The 17,482-nt window shown below is 31.2% G+C and overlaps 1 protein-coding gene across 1 annotated transcript; it reads left to right on the top strand.

Moving 5' to 3' along the window:
• Positions 1 to 786: 786 nt before the first annotated feature.
• On the top strand, positions 787 to 6,051 carry LOC145605732 (uncharacterized). The gene is made up of 11 exons (XM_081661801.1): positions 787 to 898; positions 1,200 to 1,322; positions 1,430 to 1,538; positions 1,631 to 1,882; positions 1,972 to 2,084; positions 2,214 to 2,278; positions 2,623 to 2,876; positions 2,969 to 3,131; positions 3,915 to 3,955; positions 4,033 to 4,198; positions 5,817 to 6,051. Exons 1-10 carry the CDS (start codon positions 794 to 796, stop codon positions 4,161 to 4,163), a joined length of 1,356 nt encoding a protein of 451 aa, XP_081517927.1. The 5' UTR covers positions 787 to 793; the 3' UTR covers positions 4,164 to 4,198; positions 5,817 to 6,051.
• Positions 6,052 to 17,482: the final 11,431 nt, after the last annotated feature.

Here is a 17,482-nt window from a genome sequence, read left to right as displayed (position 1 = left end):
GTACTGTGGTCGAATGATACTTTTTTTGTTACAAATAACTTCAATGCTATATCGTATTGTACGGGTACATGTACCATTAGTTTAAAGTTATAATTCACATATGATATATGAGGTAGAGATGATGAAGTATTAACTTGGTTTCAAAAAAAAAAAAAAATAGTGACATTGCTATTGCTTTCACCTCGTATCCTTAAGGTCTAGGGATCAAATCTTATGAAACTCATTTGAGAGATTTCCTTTTTAATTTGTTCCATTGATCTCGGCATGTAACTTTTTAATAGTTAACACATCACTGGTATATTTCGTGGTCGATTGATCTTAACTCTAAAGTGGACAAGTCTTTCTAATTCAAAAAAATTACTCCCTCCGTGTTTTTTTAAATGATACATATTGACCGGCACATAGTTTTAGGCAATTTAATTGACTTAAATAAAATAAGAGGTAAGTGGGGTAATGGAGTATTAAAAAATTGTTAAAGAGAGATAGTGGGGTTAATAGTTTATTGAAAAGTAATATATGTGAGAGGAAAAATATAATAAAAAAGTACTAGTGGGTTTGGGTGGGGACCATAAAAGGAGAAAGATATAATAATTTAATGTATTGTTTTGTCAAAAAAAAGGACATATATATAACTTAAAAAAACACAGCTAGAAACGGAAAATGTATCACTTAAAAAAACACGGAGGGAGTAATCATCAAATTCAAACTTCCTCAATAAAAGACATGTTTAATAGGGAAACAATATAAGTATACGTAGCTTTTCCCGCCAAGAAGAAACTGGAGGAGAGAGAAAATGGAGGTGAGTGTTAGCGGGAACGCACTCAAAACCTTTGCTCGCTCCATCAACTGCCTTGCTAAAATCGGCAACGAACTCGCCATTCAAGCTTCTTCTTCTCAGGTTCTTTCACTTTCATCTCCAATTTCCTATTAATAATCAATTTTTTTCAAATATATGTTTCTAGGGTTTTGCTCAGAAAAAAAATTTCTGTAATTTTAGTTAGTGAAGTATTTTTTGTTGGAATTCATCTGAATTAGCATCGAATTATTAGTATATTTGATCAGTTTTTTCAAATTAACACATTTTTAATTAATGATTTGTTGCTTATTATGCTGTCTGTTGGAAATTAACACATTCGAATCATCAATATTAATGATTTTTAATTAGTGAAGTTTTGTTGATTAGATTTATCTTAATGCAGCTTGCTTTCTACACTCTTAATGCATCCCGTTCTGCCTATCAATCGATATTGTTTAAACCCGATTTCTTCGATGTTTGCTCGGTTCCTGGTAATCAGCAAGTTCAATTTAGCATCCTCTTGAAGGTAGTACCTTGAATTATCTAATTATTGACAATAAGAAAAAAATTCATTATAAAAAGATGAAATGAAGTTACGACTGCGAATGATGTTTTTAATTTCGATTTTGTTAGGCTGTGTGTGCTGTCTTAAGGACTCCTCTTTCAAACATTGATAATTTGAGGGTGCATTTATTGGATGCTGATGCAGCTAAAGTCAAGTGGACATTAGATTGTGTCAATGGTAATCGATTTTATGTAACGTCGATGATGATTATGCTGTAGATAATGTGGGATATTATTCTTACTCCCTTTTTGTTTTGTGGAATTGGGTAGGCATGAGAAAAACCTATTGGATTAACTGTAATGTGGAACCCGACATTCAGCATTTGTCTCTCGACAGGGGAAGATTCACTAGTAACTTTGTCGTTAGGCCCCGTGATCTCAACAGATTGCTTTCTAATTTTCAGTCTTCTCTTCATGAGATCACCATCATTGCTACAGAACCATCCTCTTTTCCTTCAGAAGCTGCAAATGAGATCGGTGGGAAGGCTGTAGAACTTCGGAGCTACATCGACCCTACAAATGGTAGTGCTTCAAACATTTGAGTTTTCAAAGATGATCTTATTATTATTTGAAATACTGTTGTGTTTTTGATGTCCATCTGCTAAATGCAGATAGTGGTTCATCCTTACATACTCAGCTTTGGATAGATCCAGTGGAAGAATTCCTGCAATATGCTCACACTGGAAATCCGGTAGATGTTACTTTTGGTGTTAAGGAGTTAAAGGTACATCGTACATACATACATGTGCAATCAGTACTGACCTATATGATGATAGTGACTTATATTGTTACATTTGACTCTTGTATATCATTCTTTCAGTAACTGAAAATTTCTCTCAACATCCAATTTCAGGCATTTCTTTCCTTTTGTGAGGCCTGTGAAGTTGATATTCATTTGTTTTTTGACAAGGCTGGCGAGTAAGCTTTCCTATCTGTTAAGTTTGTCACTGTTCAAGATGATACAGGAGAATTCAAACTGTATATATTACTTCGTTATTTATAAAGTATTCATTTCTGTTCTCAAGGATGATATTTGCTCAATTTGATACAATTAGTCTTTAAGATTCTATGGTAAATGAATACTTCATGATCTTATATGATTTTGACTTATCAACTGAAGGCTTCTCAGCATATGTTGTGCAGAGATTAATATATTATTACACTATTAATATGTCACTTTTTATTCTCTTTGCAAATTGCATAGACTCTTGTAGTCTGTAAAAATAAATATGAGTTGATTGGTGATATTTCTGTTGAAACAGGCCTATTCTGATGACACCCAAATTTGGTTTGGATGATGATGGATCTACCTCAAACTTTGATGCCAAGCTTGTTCTCGCAACAATGCTTACATCACAGCTGCATGAAGGAAATCCAATTGGGCCTGTTCCATCAGATGGAGCCTTGAACAGAAGGCCTAACAATGAGACAGGACCGGAAGCTCAGCAAGAAAGATCAAGGGTACAGGCCTCTGCTCATGCATCTGAACATACTAAAATATGGTCTGACCTTTCAGGTATATGTTGATTCACCCTTGAAACCTATATAATTGAAATTATAAAGAAAAAAAAAATTCAGTCACAGTAACTTGGTTGTGAAACAAAACAGCAAGTGGTCCCAAATCTGTTGGTGGCAGTGGCAGTGGCAGTAGGCCGGTTCAAGGTGAAGGAAACACAACTTCCAATGAGCAGAGGGAACTTCAAAAATTTGATGAAATGCAAATTTCAGAGCATCCCCCTGGTGGAGAAAATGCCGCTGGTGGTCCAAATTCGTATCCTTTGTACTACTCCCATACCTTTGAATATTTATACCTTCTGGTTTATTTGATTTTTCCATATGCTTTATTTCTAATTTTCACCACTAATTGCTGGGATATGAGTCACATGAGCTGATTGTATGTATGCATGACTATAAATGATATGTGGTATCATTTCTATAAGAATTAGTTGATTAACTAACATGTTGCTCCAATTTTCATCATTAAATAACTGACATGTTGCTCCAATTTTCATCATTAATTTATTAGAATCAGTTAGGTGTGTTCAGCAAGCCTGATTACACAGTTTATTGCTATGGTATGTAATGCTGCACCTGTTGAATCAGGTAACTAACTTATGGACTAGTGTGTATGTTGATTATGCTTAGCAAACAGCTTCAAAATATATGAGCTAGCTATGCGACTTGTTTTAAATCACCTACACTTGTATGTAACACTGTATTTGAAATTTTTTTAATAAAATCTTTTGTGTCATACTCGTAACAAACTTGTAAGCTGATTCAACAGTGAGCTTTCCTAAGGATTTCTAATTTGTTTAACTAGCTTGGGAACTTTCCATCGCTCAACAAGCTGCTATTTTGCTTTCAACTACCATTCAGCTATTTTAGTCTAACAGAGTCCAACAATAAGCAGTAGAAAAATTTATAATGAGTGCATTATTATTAATCTAGCTATTAGCTCTATAAAACCCCCCTCATGGGAGTATATTATGATGTTTAACAAAGGTTGAAATTATTCCCCACATTTTGATTGGGTTTTCTTAATTAAGCCTTTAAGCTCCCATCATATGGAAACTGTTCAACGGGTGACGCATCAAGGTATATTAATGTTTTAAATGTTGCAATTCGAAACTAAATTCATGTATCGAAAAGTTTGAATATAATCATTATTGCAGGATTGCAAGAAAAGGGGGAAGGCTTTTCTCAGCGCCATCCTAGGAATTGGGTAGATGCAGATGAGGATGATGATGAAGAAGACAATGAAATGTGCGTACAGTCTACACCACCATACTACGAAGAACAATGATAGTAATGGGTGACCACTCTTCAATTTTAACTATTGTAAGCCAATTGTCTCTTCCTTTGAGTTGATTGATTGATCTTTAATCATCCTTAATTGGTTATTGCTAATTATACATAGTTATGTATTGTTGAATGTGAAAGCACACATATACATGACCATATGCAGTCTATACTTCAACTTTGTGATGCAATATAATTCATGAATTTTATTTATTTTATTTTCTTACAAGATTTTGCATAAAATGCTATCCATCACAATTTTGTGTCTGGTTAATACATATGCCTAAAGGTTTGAGCAAGTGCCTCATCAAAGAACGTTTTCCACTCAAGTCCAAATAAATGCTTTCTCAATTTTCTGTCTGACCCCAAAACTTGTTTTCCATTCCCTTGAGTCCCAAGTATATTTGCTTCCTCGGTTGAAATTCTCAAGTGCTGGCTATAAGATAAATTGCTTTCAAAATAATTCCTATGTTCTTTTGGGCATCTATGATGCTCTACCTTTTCGCATAAACTAGGCATCTCCCAGTTCTTTGCTCCATTCTCATGAAACAATGTATTGTGACATGCTTACAGCTTCTATCAGTCATACTCCCAGTAGCCCTGAACAGTTAGTTTTCTTACATAGAATTGGAAAGCTTTTTATTTGAACGTGAACCAATATGAAGTACAAAAAATGAATTTTGCCTGATTTGTTAGTCTGTTACCTTATGAGGGAATGGAATGTTGGCTTCTGTATTGTTATACAAGTTTAGTCAAGATAGGAGGCTTAAAGTCATACTGACAGAATGCAGCTATCTGCTCTTATTTGTATTAAGATAACTTAAGCAATACAATACATTGATTATCCATTCATGTATCTTTCTCTTATGCTATATCTGTTTCTCCACAAAGATGGCGTTTTCTTGTTTCGACAGAATGAAGGCAAAAGGACCCTCCATCCTTTGATTAAGAAATACGGAGTACAAAACATTAAATTCAAACTTCATGATTTTTTTTTTTTTTATTCTTAGTAAAAGTATATAGTAAGCACTTCTCTAAGCATTAGTATGAATGGTATCTTTGTCAAGTCCAAAATCATGTAGGTGAGTACAATAGCAACTTTTATTTGTGTTGATGTTTGCCAGATCATGGAGGTAATGAATTTATATTGGTAGGCTGCATCAAATGGGGGTTTTTGAATCATGCATGACGAAGACAGATTACACACACTCGTTGAAAATACACTCTCATTGAAAATTGATGATGAAGTTTCTAGGAAGAACAAAACTTTGTCAAACTGTCCTTATCAATTTATTACCAATTGTAACATCTTTTTATTCTCTTTTATGTCATCATTTCAGATAATCTACAATTAAAGTAGTGGTTCTCCTGCTGTTGGCCTTATTTATGAACTTTGATGTTATATTTCTTCTGAAACTTCGCTATAATCCGATGTTCTGAACTGATGACATCCAAGGAAGAAAGATTTGTTATATTGTTCTAGGTGCTGGCCTTTGAAAGCTCTTTGTTTTTTATTTTTCTTTGGTTATTGATGTATGCATCTAGGAAAAGTACTCTGTATATTACATGCAAGTGCTATTGTTTTACTTGTCTGAACAGAAGAATGCCTTAATTATGCGTTTCTGCAGTTTTCTAATGGAAATATTTTCTCTTGTAGGTTGTGACAGCAGATGTCAAGAGATTAATGGCTACATATCTTTCGAAAATCAACGAATTTTATGCCTAGCATTGCTCTTGTTTAGGTATGATTGTATGATTCATGATCATATAAATATATGATGCACCTTAATTTTGTTATTAGAAGTATATGTTTTTTAATGATATGCCATATGAATGATACGATGAGCTGAACTAGTTATTGTGAATATATTCCGTATATGATTCTCCGGAAATGTCGACATGAATTTGTATTGTAACCTTTTTATGAAACAAAATTTGTAGAAAGGGTGTTTTATATACTCATGTTTCAGCACTGTTCCAATGAACTTTACGGCTGAAATTTTGTCAGATCATATGCAACTCAATCATATGCTATTCACAAAATTGAATAAGCTTTTTAAGGTTTTTTTTTTTTTTTTTTTGGGGAACTTTCCTCTTACATGTTACCAGTAGTATTCTAATTTTCTTATGGAAATTCCAATATGATTAATTTTTGACATTTTTGTGGTATCCATTTTTTTTTTTTTTTTTAATAATAGCCTTTCTCAATCATTTATATTAAATCGTACAACACAATTTCACTTAATAATTGCTGTAATAGTTTCTCAATTATTAAAACTATAAAACACAATCGCTGAATAACTCTTAGTATCTTCTCCTTTCAAGATCCTGATTTTGATGATATAATTTAAACTAGTTACATAACAATAAAATCAAATAGATGAAATATATGGACCAATCAATTATATCAACTTTTGTTAGTTTTAGTTAGTTGTCACATTAATTGTTTGGAATATACTTACAAGTTACAACTATTACAAGTTGAGTACAAGTATGACTAGTAATTAAAGAGTTAGATTATCAAAATTTCTTAAATAAAGATAGATACTTCCTAATTAGATTTAGAAGATCAGAATCCAGATTTGTGTAGCTAACAATTAACAACTGTTGGAGCTGGTGGAGAGTATTTTTCCCACAATTGAAATTAGTAAACAGATTTCAGACAACGATATTATGAAATGTGGACCCATATCTTTAAGGGTCAATGATAAGTTGAAATACTCACTGCTTATTTACGTATTTATAAATGATTAGTACTCTACTTCATACGAAATATGGAGTACAAGTATAGACTTTATTAAGGATGACAGATTGACAGTATGACTATTAGAGTATTAGCTTGTTTAAGAAATCGTTAGATTTTATCTTTTTATTTGCGTACAGTTTTCATTAAATATTACTTCGTATTGTATATGATTGTTCAAATTGTTTACCATGACTTAATATGTACTCTACTATATAAAATAATAAGACTCTACATAACTATAATTTCATATCACCACCCAATAAAAAATCACGTGTATTATATTTGAATAGTATAAATTACAAAGCGTTTCATTTTTTAAAAAAATAAAATTAAAAATAAAAATAACAAAAGAGATAACAACAATTCTCATCAAAATTTTCCTCTCCAACTTATCCACATTATATTCTTTCATTGAATGTTATTGAGTTCATAAAAAAAAGATATCATTTGACATGCATATTTTCTTCATTGGAAGTATCATGTTACATGCATGTAATCACTATAAATATTGTTTAGGCTAATTAAAATTAATTAAGAAATAGATACTTGTTAGTTTTTATTTATAGGTCCAGAATATTATAGAGACAGGCGAAAATCATGGAATACAAGTGAATAAAAGACAGCTGGGATAAATAAAGGCTGGGCTTAAGACGCGCTAACAGCATTGAAGCCGTTGTTAATAGAATAAGTGGGGCCCAATCTTCAGTTATTATATAAATCTGGCCCAAACTTCTTTTGTGGGCCCACTTCTAAAGCTTCTTATTCCCTTTCTCCTATCATGTGGCTTCACTATCTTTCTCATCTAGTCATATATTCACATATTTCCTTTTCATTCAAAACTGGTGTGTGTCCCGTAAAATGTTCCGGATTGCTAGTTTGTACTTCTTTAATTTGATAATAATATTCAACTGTTGGTATAGTTAGTGTGTAATCCGTGCGTTATCTCGGATGTTACGGTTTTTTTATTACCTCCTATGTATTTATTTTATAATCTTGTGAAGAATAAATAAATTAATAACCTCTAACTTGAAAAGAATATATAATAAAAATTATGTAAAACTTAAAATACTAATAAAAAGTTGGTTAAGATGGTAAGGGTCTGTTCTCTTCTGCTTAATTCAGTTCAATTCAGTTCAATTCAGCTCTTAATTTCCTTCTCTTATAAACAATTCATTTCAGCTCTATTTAGTTCAGTTCAGTTCAGTAAATCAGATCGGGCCTTAAGTGTGGAACATTTAATTGTTGGAGGTTGCAAGTTCGAATCTAGATAAAACCATAACTTATTATTTTGTTAAATGAAGTTACAAGCTCACATGTCGCATGTACTTTGAATAGCGACGTGGCATTATGACATGGTGTCATATACGTTGAAAAGTGTCACGTGACACCATTTCTTTAAAAGGAACGCCTTTTATTATATACTCCGTAGTATAGATGTATTTCATTTCAAAAATGACCATAATTAATTAATTCAATTAAAATTGTGTACTGAAATAAAATAAATAAATGACTATGGTGCAGCTTTACCATTAAATATATTTCATGTGCAAGTAAACATTTATCTCGAGGTATATTCATTATTAAGTGTTTAAATTTATTACGATAAATAGTACTACGTACATTTTAAAATTGATTAAAATTGATTCTTTTAGTTGTGAACATGAATAGGTAATTCACCTTAGACAATCAAGGTTAGCTTAATGGCTAGAGGGGCTCTTTCGGTTCTTCCACCTATGTCAAAGGTGTGTTTGATTCCATCTGACCATAAGTAAGTGGGATCCCAAGGGCATTTTGCAATACATTTCCCAAAATTTTGACAATTCTTACAATTATAAGTCATTTATTTGCGATATTAATAAGTACGATAAGCTAATACGGAGTATTAATTTTGATAAGTAAAATCAAGTGAATAGATTGTACCTTTAAGATAATAAAAATAGAAAACAAAATAAGCTTGAATCTATAAGCATATATGATCAATAAAATGGGTCAAACCAAATTAGAAAGACGATCAGTTTCTTTTAATTGGAGTGAGTTATTATTAGGAGTACTAATTACTTGTACATTTTTCTTGTGGTTGCTAATCTTGCTACATCATCGGGTTGGTTGGATGTGGTATTTGAAATTCTACCTAGGTCATCGATTAAATTTTAAAAAATTTATCTGCTTTATCTTGTATTTATTGCTCTAATAACGTAATACAAGAATATTGTACATTTGAAATAGTGAGTGAATGAAGACAAGTCATGTATGAAAATTGAAAATGTGTTTGATTATGAATCATGTGGCACTATATGTTGCGATTAATTGATTATATAAAGTACTAATTATGGCGCCAATAAATTTCTCAAGTAAGCATTGTGATAAAGATTTATCCTTGTATTTTTACTATACGTCTATACTTCATTAATTAGTTTTCCTCCACTGTATAATGTTTTTATTTATTTATTTTTTTAATTTTATTTTTTTAATTATTTATTTTTTTTAAAGTCCATTGGAGAATGTAATTCCTCATTTATCAATTGTTATAAAAATAATGACTTTTCAATTGTTTATTTTCTCCAAATATAATACCCTACTTAAAAAAAAAAAAAAAAAAAAAAAAAAAAAAAAAATTCCCTTTTCCTAAATTTATCAAGGGTCTGTTCTCTTCAGCTCAATTTAAGTTCAGTTCAGTTCATAAATTCCTTTTCTCATAAATAATTCAGCTCAGTTTAGTAAATGAGAATAAGCCTTGACTAAGATTAATTTAACTTGAAATCAAAGCACTCTTTCAATGGTTTAAAGAAAATTATAAAAGGAATGGAGGAAGTATGTATAACATTATACAAGTGATAAATTCAATTTATAAATTTGTTCAAATTAGGGGCTCAAATTTAGCTTTATTATCATTACTATTTATATGACCCGTGAAATACACAAGTTTATCAATAAAAAAAAAAATTGAGGAACAAATTGTGAAGTAAAGCAAGAGATAGAGAAAGGAGAAAAGTAAAAATGAGAACAATTTTTGTTGATTTTCATTTGCGTCTTTCAAATTTTATTTCAAGAAAAAATTCTTAGAGCAAGTTTAGCCCCAACTCTTAAGACTTGGATTTGACATCATTCGGTGATCCCCATTGAAAATGATGTCATCAAATTCTTGTTAAGACTCACTAAGACTTACACAAATTTATCACTTTAGCCCTAAGACTTAAATATTTGACATACTATATGTAGAAAAGTGTTAAAAAAAAATTTTAAAAAATATATAATAAAAATAAAATAGAAGTGGGTGAAGTGGGTCCCAATCTTAAGTCTTAAGTTGAGTCTTGAAATTTCAAGACTCAACTTGAGACTTACTTGAGATTTTTGAAAAAAAATGGAAAAAGTCTTAAGTATAAATCTTAAGACTCAAAATGATGATGTCACCCCAAGTCTTGGGGCTAAACTTGCTCTTAGGACGACACATATTTGGCTTATGCTTTTACAAATTAGGTGTAAAGTTAATTCATTAGCACTTTGTGAGGGAGCGACATCAAAGCATGTTGACTTTCTCTGGTCGTCGTTTATAATATCTAGACGGTACTCCGTATCTGTGTTGTGTTTGCATGGTGTGCAAGTGAGAACACAACCGCACAACTTATTTGTAATTCTTTGCCCTTTTGTGTTTAAGGACTCTATGGGAACTTTCTATTATTCCAATATACCATTTTATTATCCTTCAAAGAAAAAAAAAATATCATTTTATTTTATCTAAAAGAATGATTTAGGCTGACACTTTTTAACTCAGGGTCTGTTCTTTTCAGCTTAATTTCAGTTCAGCTTCAATCAGTTTAGTTCATCTCCTAATTTTCTTCTCTCATAAACAATTCATTTCAGCTCTATTCAGTTCAGTTTAATAAATCTGAACAGGCCTCTAACACTGTGTTTACCAAAAATGTAAAATAAAATGATTTAACTATGCTATTTATAGTAGTTGGGAAGTGGAGGCTTGTTTATATACAGTAATCTACCCGCATGTAACTAACAATTTGAAGTAACTATATATGCATGACTAAAAAAGTGGAGACGCGTTTTAATTGAAATGCAGGAAAATGCAATGAATTAGTTGTCCCAGCTTCCACATAAACGCCCAATTTCTGCTCCTTTTATTACAAAGCTGCCATTTCCTAATTACGCTATTAATTCTTCAGAGAGGACTGGAATTTATTTGGAAATTCAGGTGATATTTTTGTGGTGGCCCTCTCAGGTGCCATTTGTTGTGCAGTATAAGTTCAGAGTTTGGACGAACGTTAATAAGAGTACCTAAGTTTAATTTATAACTAACATAAATTTGATTGTATATACAGTAAGAGTTCTGTTGAAATATAATAACGTTTCCAAACGACACATATAAGTGTCTCATATTAAGAAAAGAAGAGAGATTTAAGCACTTTATTACCTATTGCCAGGTCATATAGTTTTAGAATGGAACCTCATTTAGACTTGTAAAGCGGACTTTCTATCTGATCATGGTTACGGGTGATCATGTATGAACTTTCATATTTCAAATGTCTTAGCCTAATGATATTGTTATAGGCACCCTAATAATATCTGTTACAATAATTGAAAACATTATCATATGATTTGATGATTAATGTTGGATTTTATATGCATCTATTGCTCTTTTTGCCTGAAAAATAATATAAGGACACTAAAACAAACCACCAAAAATTGCTGTAGACTTGCAGTTGAGCCGTTGAGGTATGTTATTCTTAATTATTAAAGTTAATAGCTAGTAGCTAGAAAGAATAAATTAAAGAAGGTATAACAGAAAAACTACGCATTCATAATAGATAGAATTCAAGTAATTAACTACTACCATTATTACATTACTATTATTACATAAATTACCAAGTTGATGTTCTTGGTTAGTATATCTACCAAAGTAGCCTTTGCTGGCGTGATGATCAGGTTGTTAATTAAAAATAATAATGGAATATTTATATTAATATCATACAAAGTATAATTTTATTTGAAAATGATAAAGAATAAATGAGAAAAAGAGGTGCACATTAAAATATACTTGTATTAAATTATAAGAAATTGTACACAATATGTAGTGTTAGTGATTTAATTTGAGTTTTCTACTAGATGGATTTCTAATTTACTATACAGAGTGATTGACTAGGCAATATAAATTTAATGTTTAGTTATATGCAATTGAATTTTAAAAAGATCTTAAAGGGTGTCTAAGCTTTCAAGATTGCTTTAGGCCAATACATAGAAGATTAGGGTTGGTATGTATGTAATTGTTCTTATAGCATTCACCGTATATAGACAATTAGGGTTGGTATGTAATTGTTCTCTCGTTCACCTTAATCCTTCTTTCTTCTTGTTTTATCTACTTGGGTTCGTAGATCGTGAAAGGGTTCTTTATTCATCATGCTTAACCTTATTCTTCCCATTAGATCTTAACATTTAAATCGGTTTACATTATACTTCCTTCGTCATCAACAAATAAGTTTCTTAAGTATGTGTAGTTAAGATTTTAATAAGGGGTAGGTTGTTTCGAAAATAATGTCAAATCAAGACGTAATAAAGCGATTATCAAATAATTATAACTTTGTAATTGAGGGAGAGAGCACCCAACTATCAATCTCATGCATGAGAACGGAGATATGGTGTGAGAGAAAAATGTGGTGCAAGATGATTTAAGTTTTTATTCAGCCTAAGAATTGTACCAAAATATTTATAATTAAATGACGCAAGAATGTACCAATATGCGATTTAATGGTCTAGTTCTACATTGAAGGCGCAACTAATTAAAAAGCCGGCCTACACAAAAGATAACTTTTTTTTTTTTTTTTTTGAGGAAATACGCAAAAGATAACTTCTTATCGTATGTTATCACGACAATTGAAGGCAATAATTTCTAATTATGCAAACTTTAAACAAAATTAGGTGCAAACCTACACAATTCATACTAAGGGCCTGTTCACATTGACTGACTCAGCTGAACTGAACTGAACTCAGCTGAACTGAGCTGAACTAAACTGAACTGAACTCAGCTGAACTGAACTGAATATTTTATAAGAGAAGGAAATTAGGAGCTGAACTGAACTGAACTGAACTGAACTGAATTGAGCTGAATTGAACTGAACTGAATTGAACTCAGCTGAACTGAACTGAACTGAATTTCAACGTAAGAGAACAGGCCCTAAGTATTAGTCTTAATTAGCTTATAAATAATCGATTGTAAGCTTAAATTCTTAGAAATTAAAGCCAACACTTATTGTTGATGACTTACAACCGGATAACCCTCTAATTTTTATTTATTTTTGAATTCCAATTTACTATTTCACCTCTATCCAATTAATCTTTAGTTTAAATCGATCACCTTAGTTATTTTAGTTTAATTTAGTTAATGGTGGATTAAGTCCTAGCACTATACAAAGCTCCTCGTGTCATACAATCACAAGAAGATATCTCCATCTATAATTTCCGCGGTGCTTTATAAGGTTGACTAGATCATCGACCGCGTGCAAATACGGCGTTGACTGTGAAACTACGGCAGTCTATAATATGTAAATTGGAATATCATCCCGTAGTTTTTGCTGACTTTCATTGAACACTCTTATTGTTCTTTTTGTTGTAATAATTTGAATTTTTTTTATACGACAAAAAAATAAAGTAAGAACAACAAAATGGAATGGAGGGAACATATAATTTTCCCATTTAACTTGCATTGTGCATTATATTTTATAAACTCGATTCTAATTATATGCATGATGCATGCGTACATTTACTCGTAACTACAATTGTAAGAACAATAATGAAAATCGATAAACAAAGAACACCATACATAGTTTTAAAGTTGTTAATGTTATTAGCTTAAATTAGAGCATATATTGATTAATTAGTTTATAAATTTTAGGGGATGGAATGATTGATCATGTTGTGCAAAGTTATTGATTTTCCCCTAGCAAAATCATAATTAAAAATTATATATGAAGTAAAAAAAAAAGGACATTAAAGATGTACATTAGAAGTTAAGTGCAATAAAATATGGTAATTAAACTAGTGTTTCTTACTTTAACGACATTTCATATTGTCGTATTTAATAGCTTGTCTTTCGGTTGCTAAATCTAATTCGTTTACTCAATTACTCCTACTAATTTATCATAATGATCAAGGAAACGTAATTAATAATTACAATTATATGCAATTACTATTGTTGAGCCCATGAACAACCCACATGTGAGCATTCTTCTTGTCCCACACTAAACACTAAAGGGGGAATGTAGTGGTTATGAAATCCCACATTGAAAGAATTCAAGAGTTACCACCACAATATAAGGCTAAGGGGCTACTCCCCTCATTGCCATATGGTTTTGAGGCGGAACCTCCTTGGTCTTGTAAAGTGGTGGACTTACACTCTCCCGTGACGGATGCGGCCCAGACCCATATTTAACAACTATCCTTTGATGTTGAAAAGTAAACTCCTTATAAGCATTACATACATGAAGGTTTCATGCCTTGCCACTAAGTCAAATTGAATACGTAAACTTGTTAAACCATCACCTAGGAAGAGAATATACTAAAAGTCTAAAACTTCAATTCTAAAAATAATACGAGTAACTATATTACGTATTCTATAAGTCTAATTTATACTTCGTACTTTATACTCCGTAGTAATTAGTAAAGACTCACAAATAATATTTTACGAAATCATATATAGCAACTCATCAATTTTCACATGATTAATGGAGTATAAAATGTTATTTGTAGCAAGGCCTGCAAGTTAGTGCTCAAGCATTACATGAAGACATGCAAGCCATATGATAATAACAGATTTTTCATTTTACAATCAATCATTAATTTATTTTGCAACTATATATCTCTAACCCACCAATACAATTTTTCCTCTTAAAAACATTTACAACACAAATCATAATAATAGCTTCAAAAAAATTGGTTTTATGTTATGGGCGGTCCAAAATGTCTCATTTTAATCCTAGCCCTTAGTTTCTTTGTTGTAGGAATCCTGACCGTTGATGTAGATCCCAAATTGCTGAGTCAACCCGATTGCACCGGTTCGTTGGCGGAGTGCACGGTGGGGGACGAGTTTGACGAGTCGGAGTTCATGGTGGACTCGGAGACTAATCGGCGTATTTTAAAGGCTAAATCAAACTACATTAGCTACGGTGCAATGAACAAGAATAAAACGCCGTGTTCTCGACGTGGTGCTTCTTACTACAATTGCAAGCCAGGTGCACAAGCTAATCCCTACAAACGTGGGTGTAGTAATATCTCTCGTTGTAGAAGGGGTTGAATCTTTAATTACGGCTCGATCGGTCTGTCCGTATTTAGTTGTCACGTTAAAGATCCAGATTACATTGTTAACGTGACAGTTAATTTCAAACGATGGTAACATATACGTTAGTTTATATACTTTACACTCCGTATATTATAATTTCTGAACTCTGATTATTGCTATTAGTCTCTTATCTTGTATTGTATATGTCAACTAGTTTAATTTGGGATGATCCTGAATACATGAGGTTATATATCGGCTACAAACATTTATTCTTTGTGGCTCTATCTACCAAATAAATCTTTTACTTTTACTAACCTCTTTTATAAATTTTTTTACCACTTCTTCTTCGTGGTTATGATTTATGTGTCAATATTCCTTAACTAATGATTTATGTTTTACTCGTAGTAAATATGTCACCTAGAATATTTGATGGATTATGTGCATTATTAAATGGATGAAGTTGTTGTTTTGACTTTTTTGGTTAAAATGGGGAATGACTAAATTAAGTTGGGTGGATTGGTTGTTGGTGGGTAGAATTGGCATTTTATAAACTTATACGCGTTAGACAACTATTGTTGTGGTATTATTTGTAGAGAATTGGTATTTTCTTTGTAATCTCCTTGGTTTTTTATAATGTTGTGCTACTTCTTGTTTATAATAATTAATAAAGGTCTTTCTCACATCATCAACATGTGATTGACTAATACTTTGTTCTCTTAATTCTTGTTTATATATTGTGATGACAACTAATTAGATTAGTAACACTTTCTTTAAAATAATTACATCTTTTGACTTTTCATGTATCAAAAATAAGGATTAGGCATGTAATTATATTAGATATATTTTTTTGTTTTTTTTCATAACTATGGCTTCAAAGTTCTTCATGAATATTTAAAGTAGGTAAAAATGTAGACAAACATATAGTTTATCTGTGTTTTTTATTTTTTGTTGGATATAATTCTCTCGGTATTTTTAAATAATAGGAAAGACTAAAAGAGCATAAATGTAATTACTCCATTTATTATTTTTACAATTACTGCTTTTGAAGAAGAGATCGATTTTCTTTAGGAGTCAATTTTGTTTGGATAGATTCAAGGATGACCGCCTATTAAGATGACTGAACTCTTAATTAAACTTCTTTGCATATGAAATTGAGCATTATAAATCAAAAACAAACTAGTTTAATCCTCTTTTGGTGAATCCTTTAGCAAGTGTGGTGTTTGCATTTATTTGATTTGGGGTTTTTGGACCATATTTGAACTATGAGTCATAAATTCAAATGAACAATTGTATTCAATTCTATTCTACATACTTCATCCTTACTACTTTTGAATTGATCAGATTTTGTCAATTTTTATACCTATCAAACCTAAAATCACAAGTTTTTATACCGCTAATGTAAATCGGATCAATTTTTCTAAGTTCATCACGGAGTAATAATTGCAATGATTTAACATAAAGTAGAGAGGAAAAAAGTCTATCTTTACAAAATAATATGAAACGGAGGTAGTATTATAAAATTGACAATTCGATTAAGATAATACTCGTCAAGCTTCACGGATTGCGTGACATACATGTAGACATGTAGTACAGCAGTAGTTCATATCTGAAATCTGATGAACTCTTCAAACAAATTTACCATTTCTCAACTAATGAGACCGCTTCACATATCTTCTTTTCGAATTCATAACTTTGTGAGTTGTGACAGTACATCATTTTTAATTTCCCAATTTTAAAAGGCAGTAGGAACGTCATTTTCAGTTGGACTAATTCCAAAGTTTGGAGTTCTTTTTATTAATTTAAAAATCTCCAACTAATACTCTATTATCAATTTTTGTTTTTTTAAATATACCAAAATTACAACTGCTTCTCAAGAATATGCTCGCCCCCTTGCTAAAAGGTCTGAAATTATCAAATTATCCTTGACGCCGCCTCTCCCTCCTAAAGTCCTAACCTCCTCAATAATCACAAAACTTTACTAAGATTATCAATTTAAATGATCGGGTCAAAAAAAAACAAAAAATCAATTTAAATCACACAGATGTTAAAAATTAATCCGATTCAGCTAGATTTGATTAACTTAAAAGTGACTTGATTTAAAACTTAATTTGTATGTACACAATAATTTAACATAACTTGAACATGACTCAACCTTACTCTTTTTAATGGTTCTTTACTAGAGCTAATCGACACTTATTCAATCAAAATATAATAACTTATTGAGATACTATCGTATATTAGGAGATTTGATAGAATATTTCCTTATATTTATCTTTTATATTTTAGTTAATTTCTG

Source organism: Chenopodium album, chromosome 22 (assembly GCF_948465745.1).
Source record: "Chenopodium album chromosome 22, dcCheAlbu1.1, whole genome shotgun sequence".
Lineage (NCBI taxonomy): Eukaryota > Viridiplantae > Streptophyta > Magnoliopsida > Caryophyllales > Amaranthaceae > Chenopodium > Chenopodium album.
The sequence above is the reverse complement of the archived record's forward strand: the minus strand, read 5'-3'. Positions and strand labels throughout refer to the sequence as shown.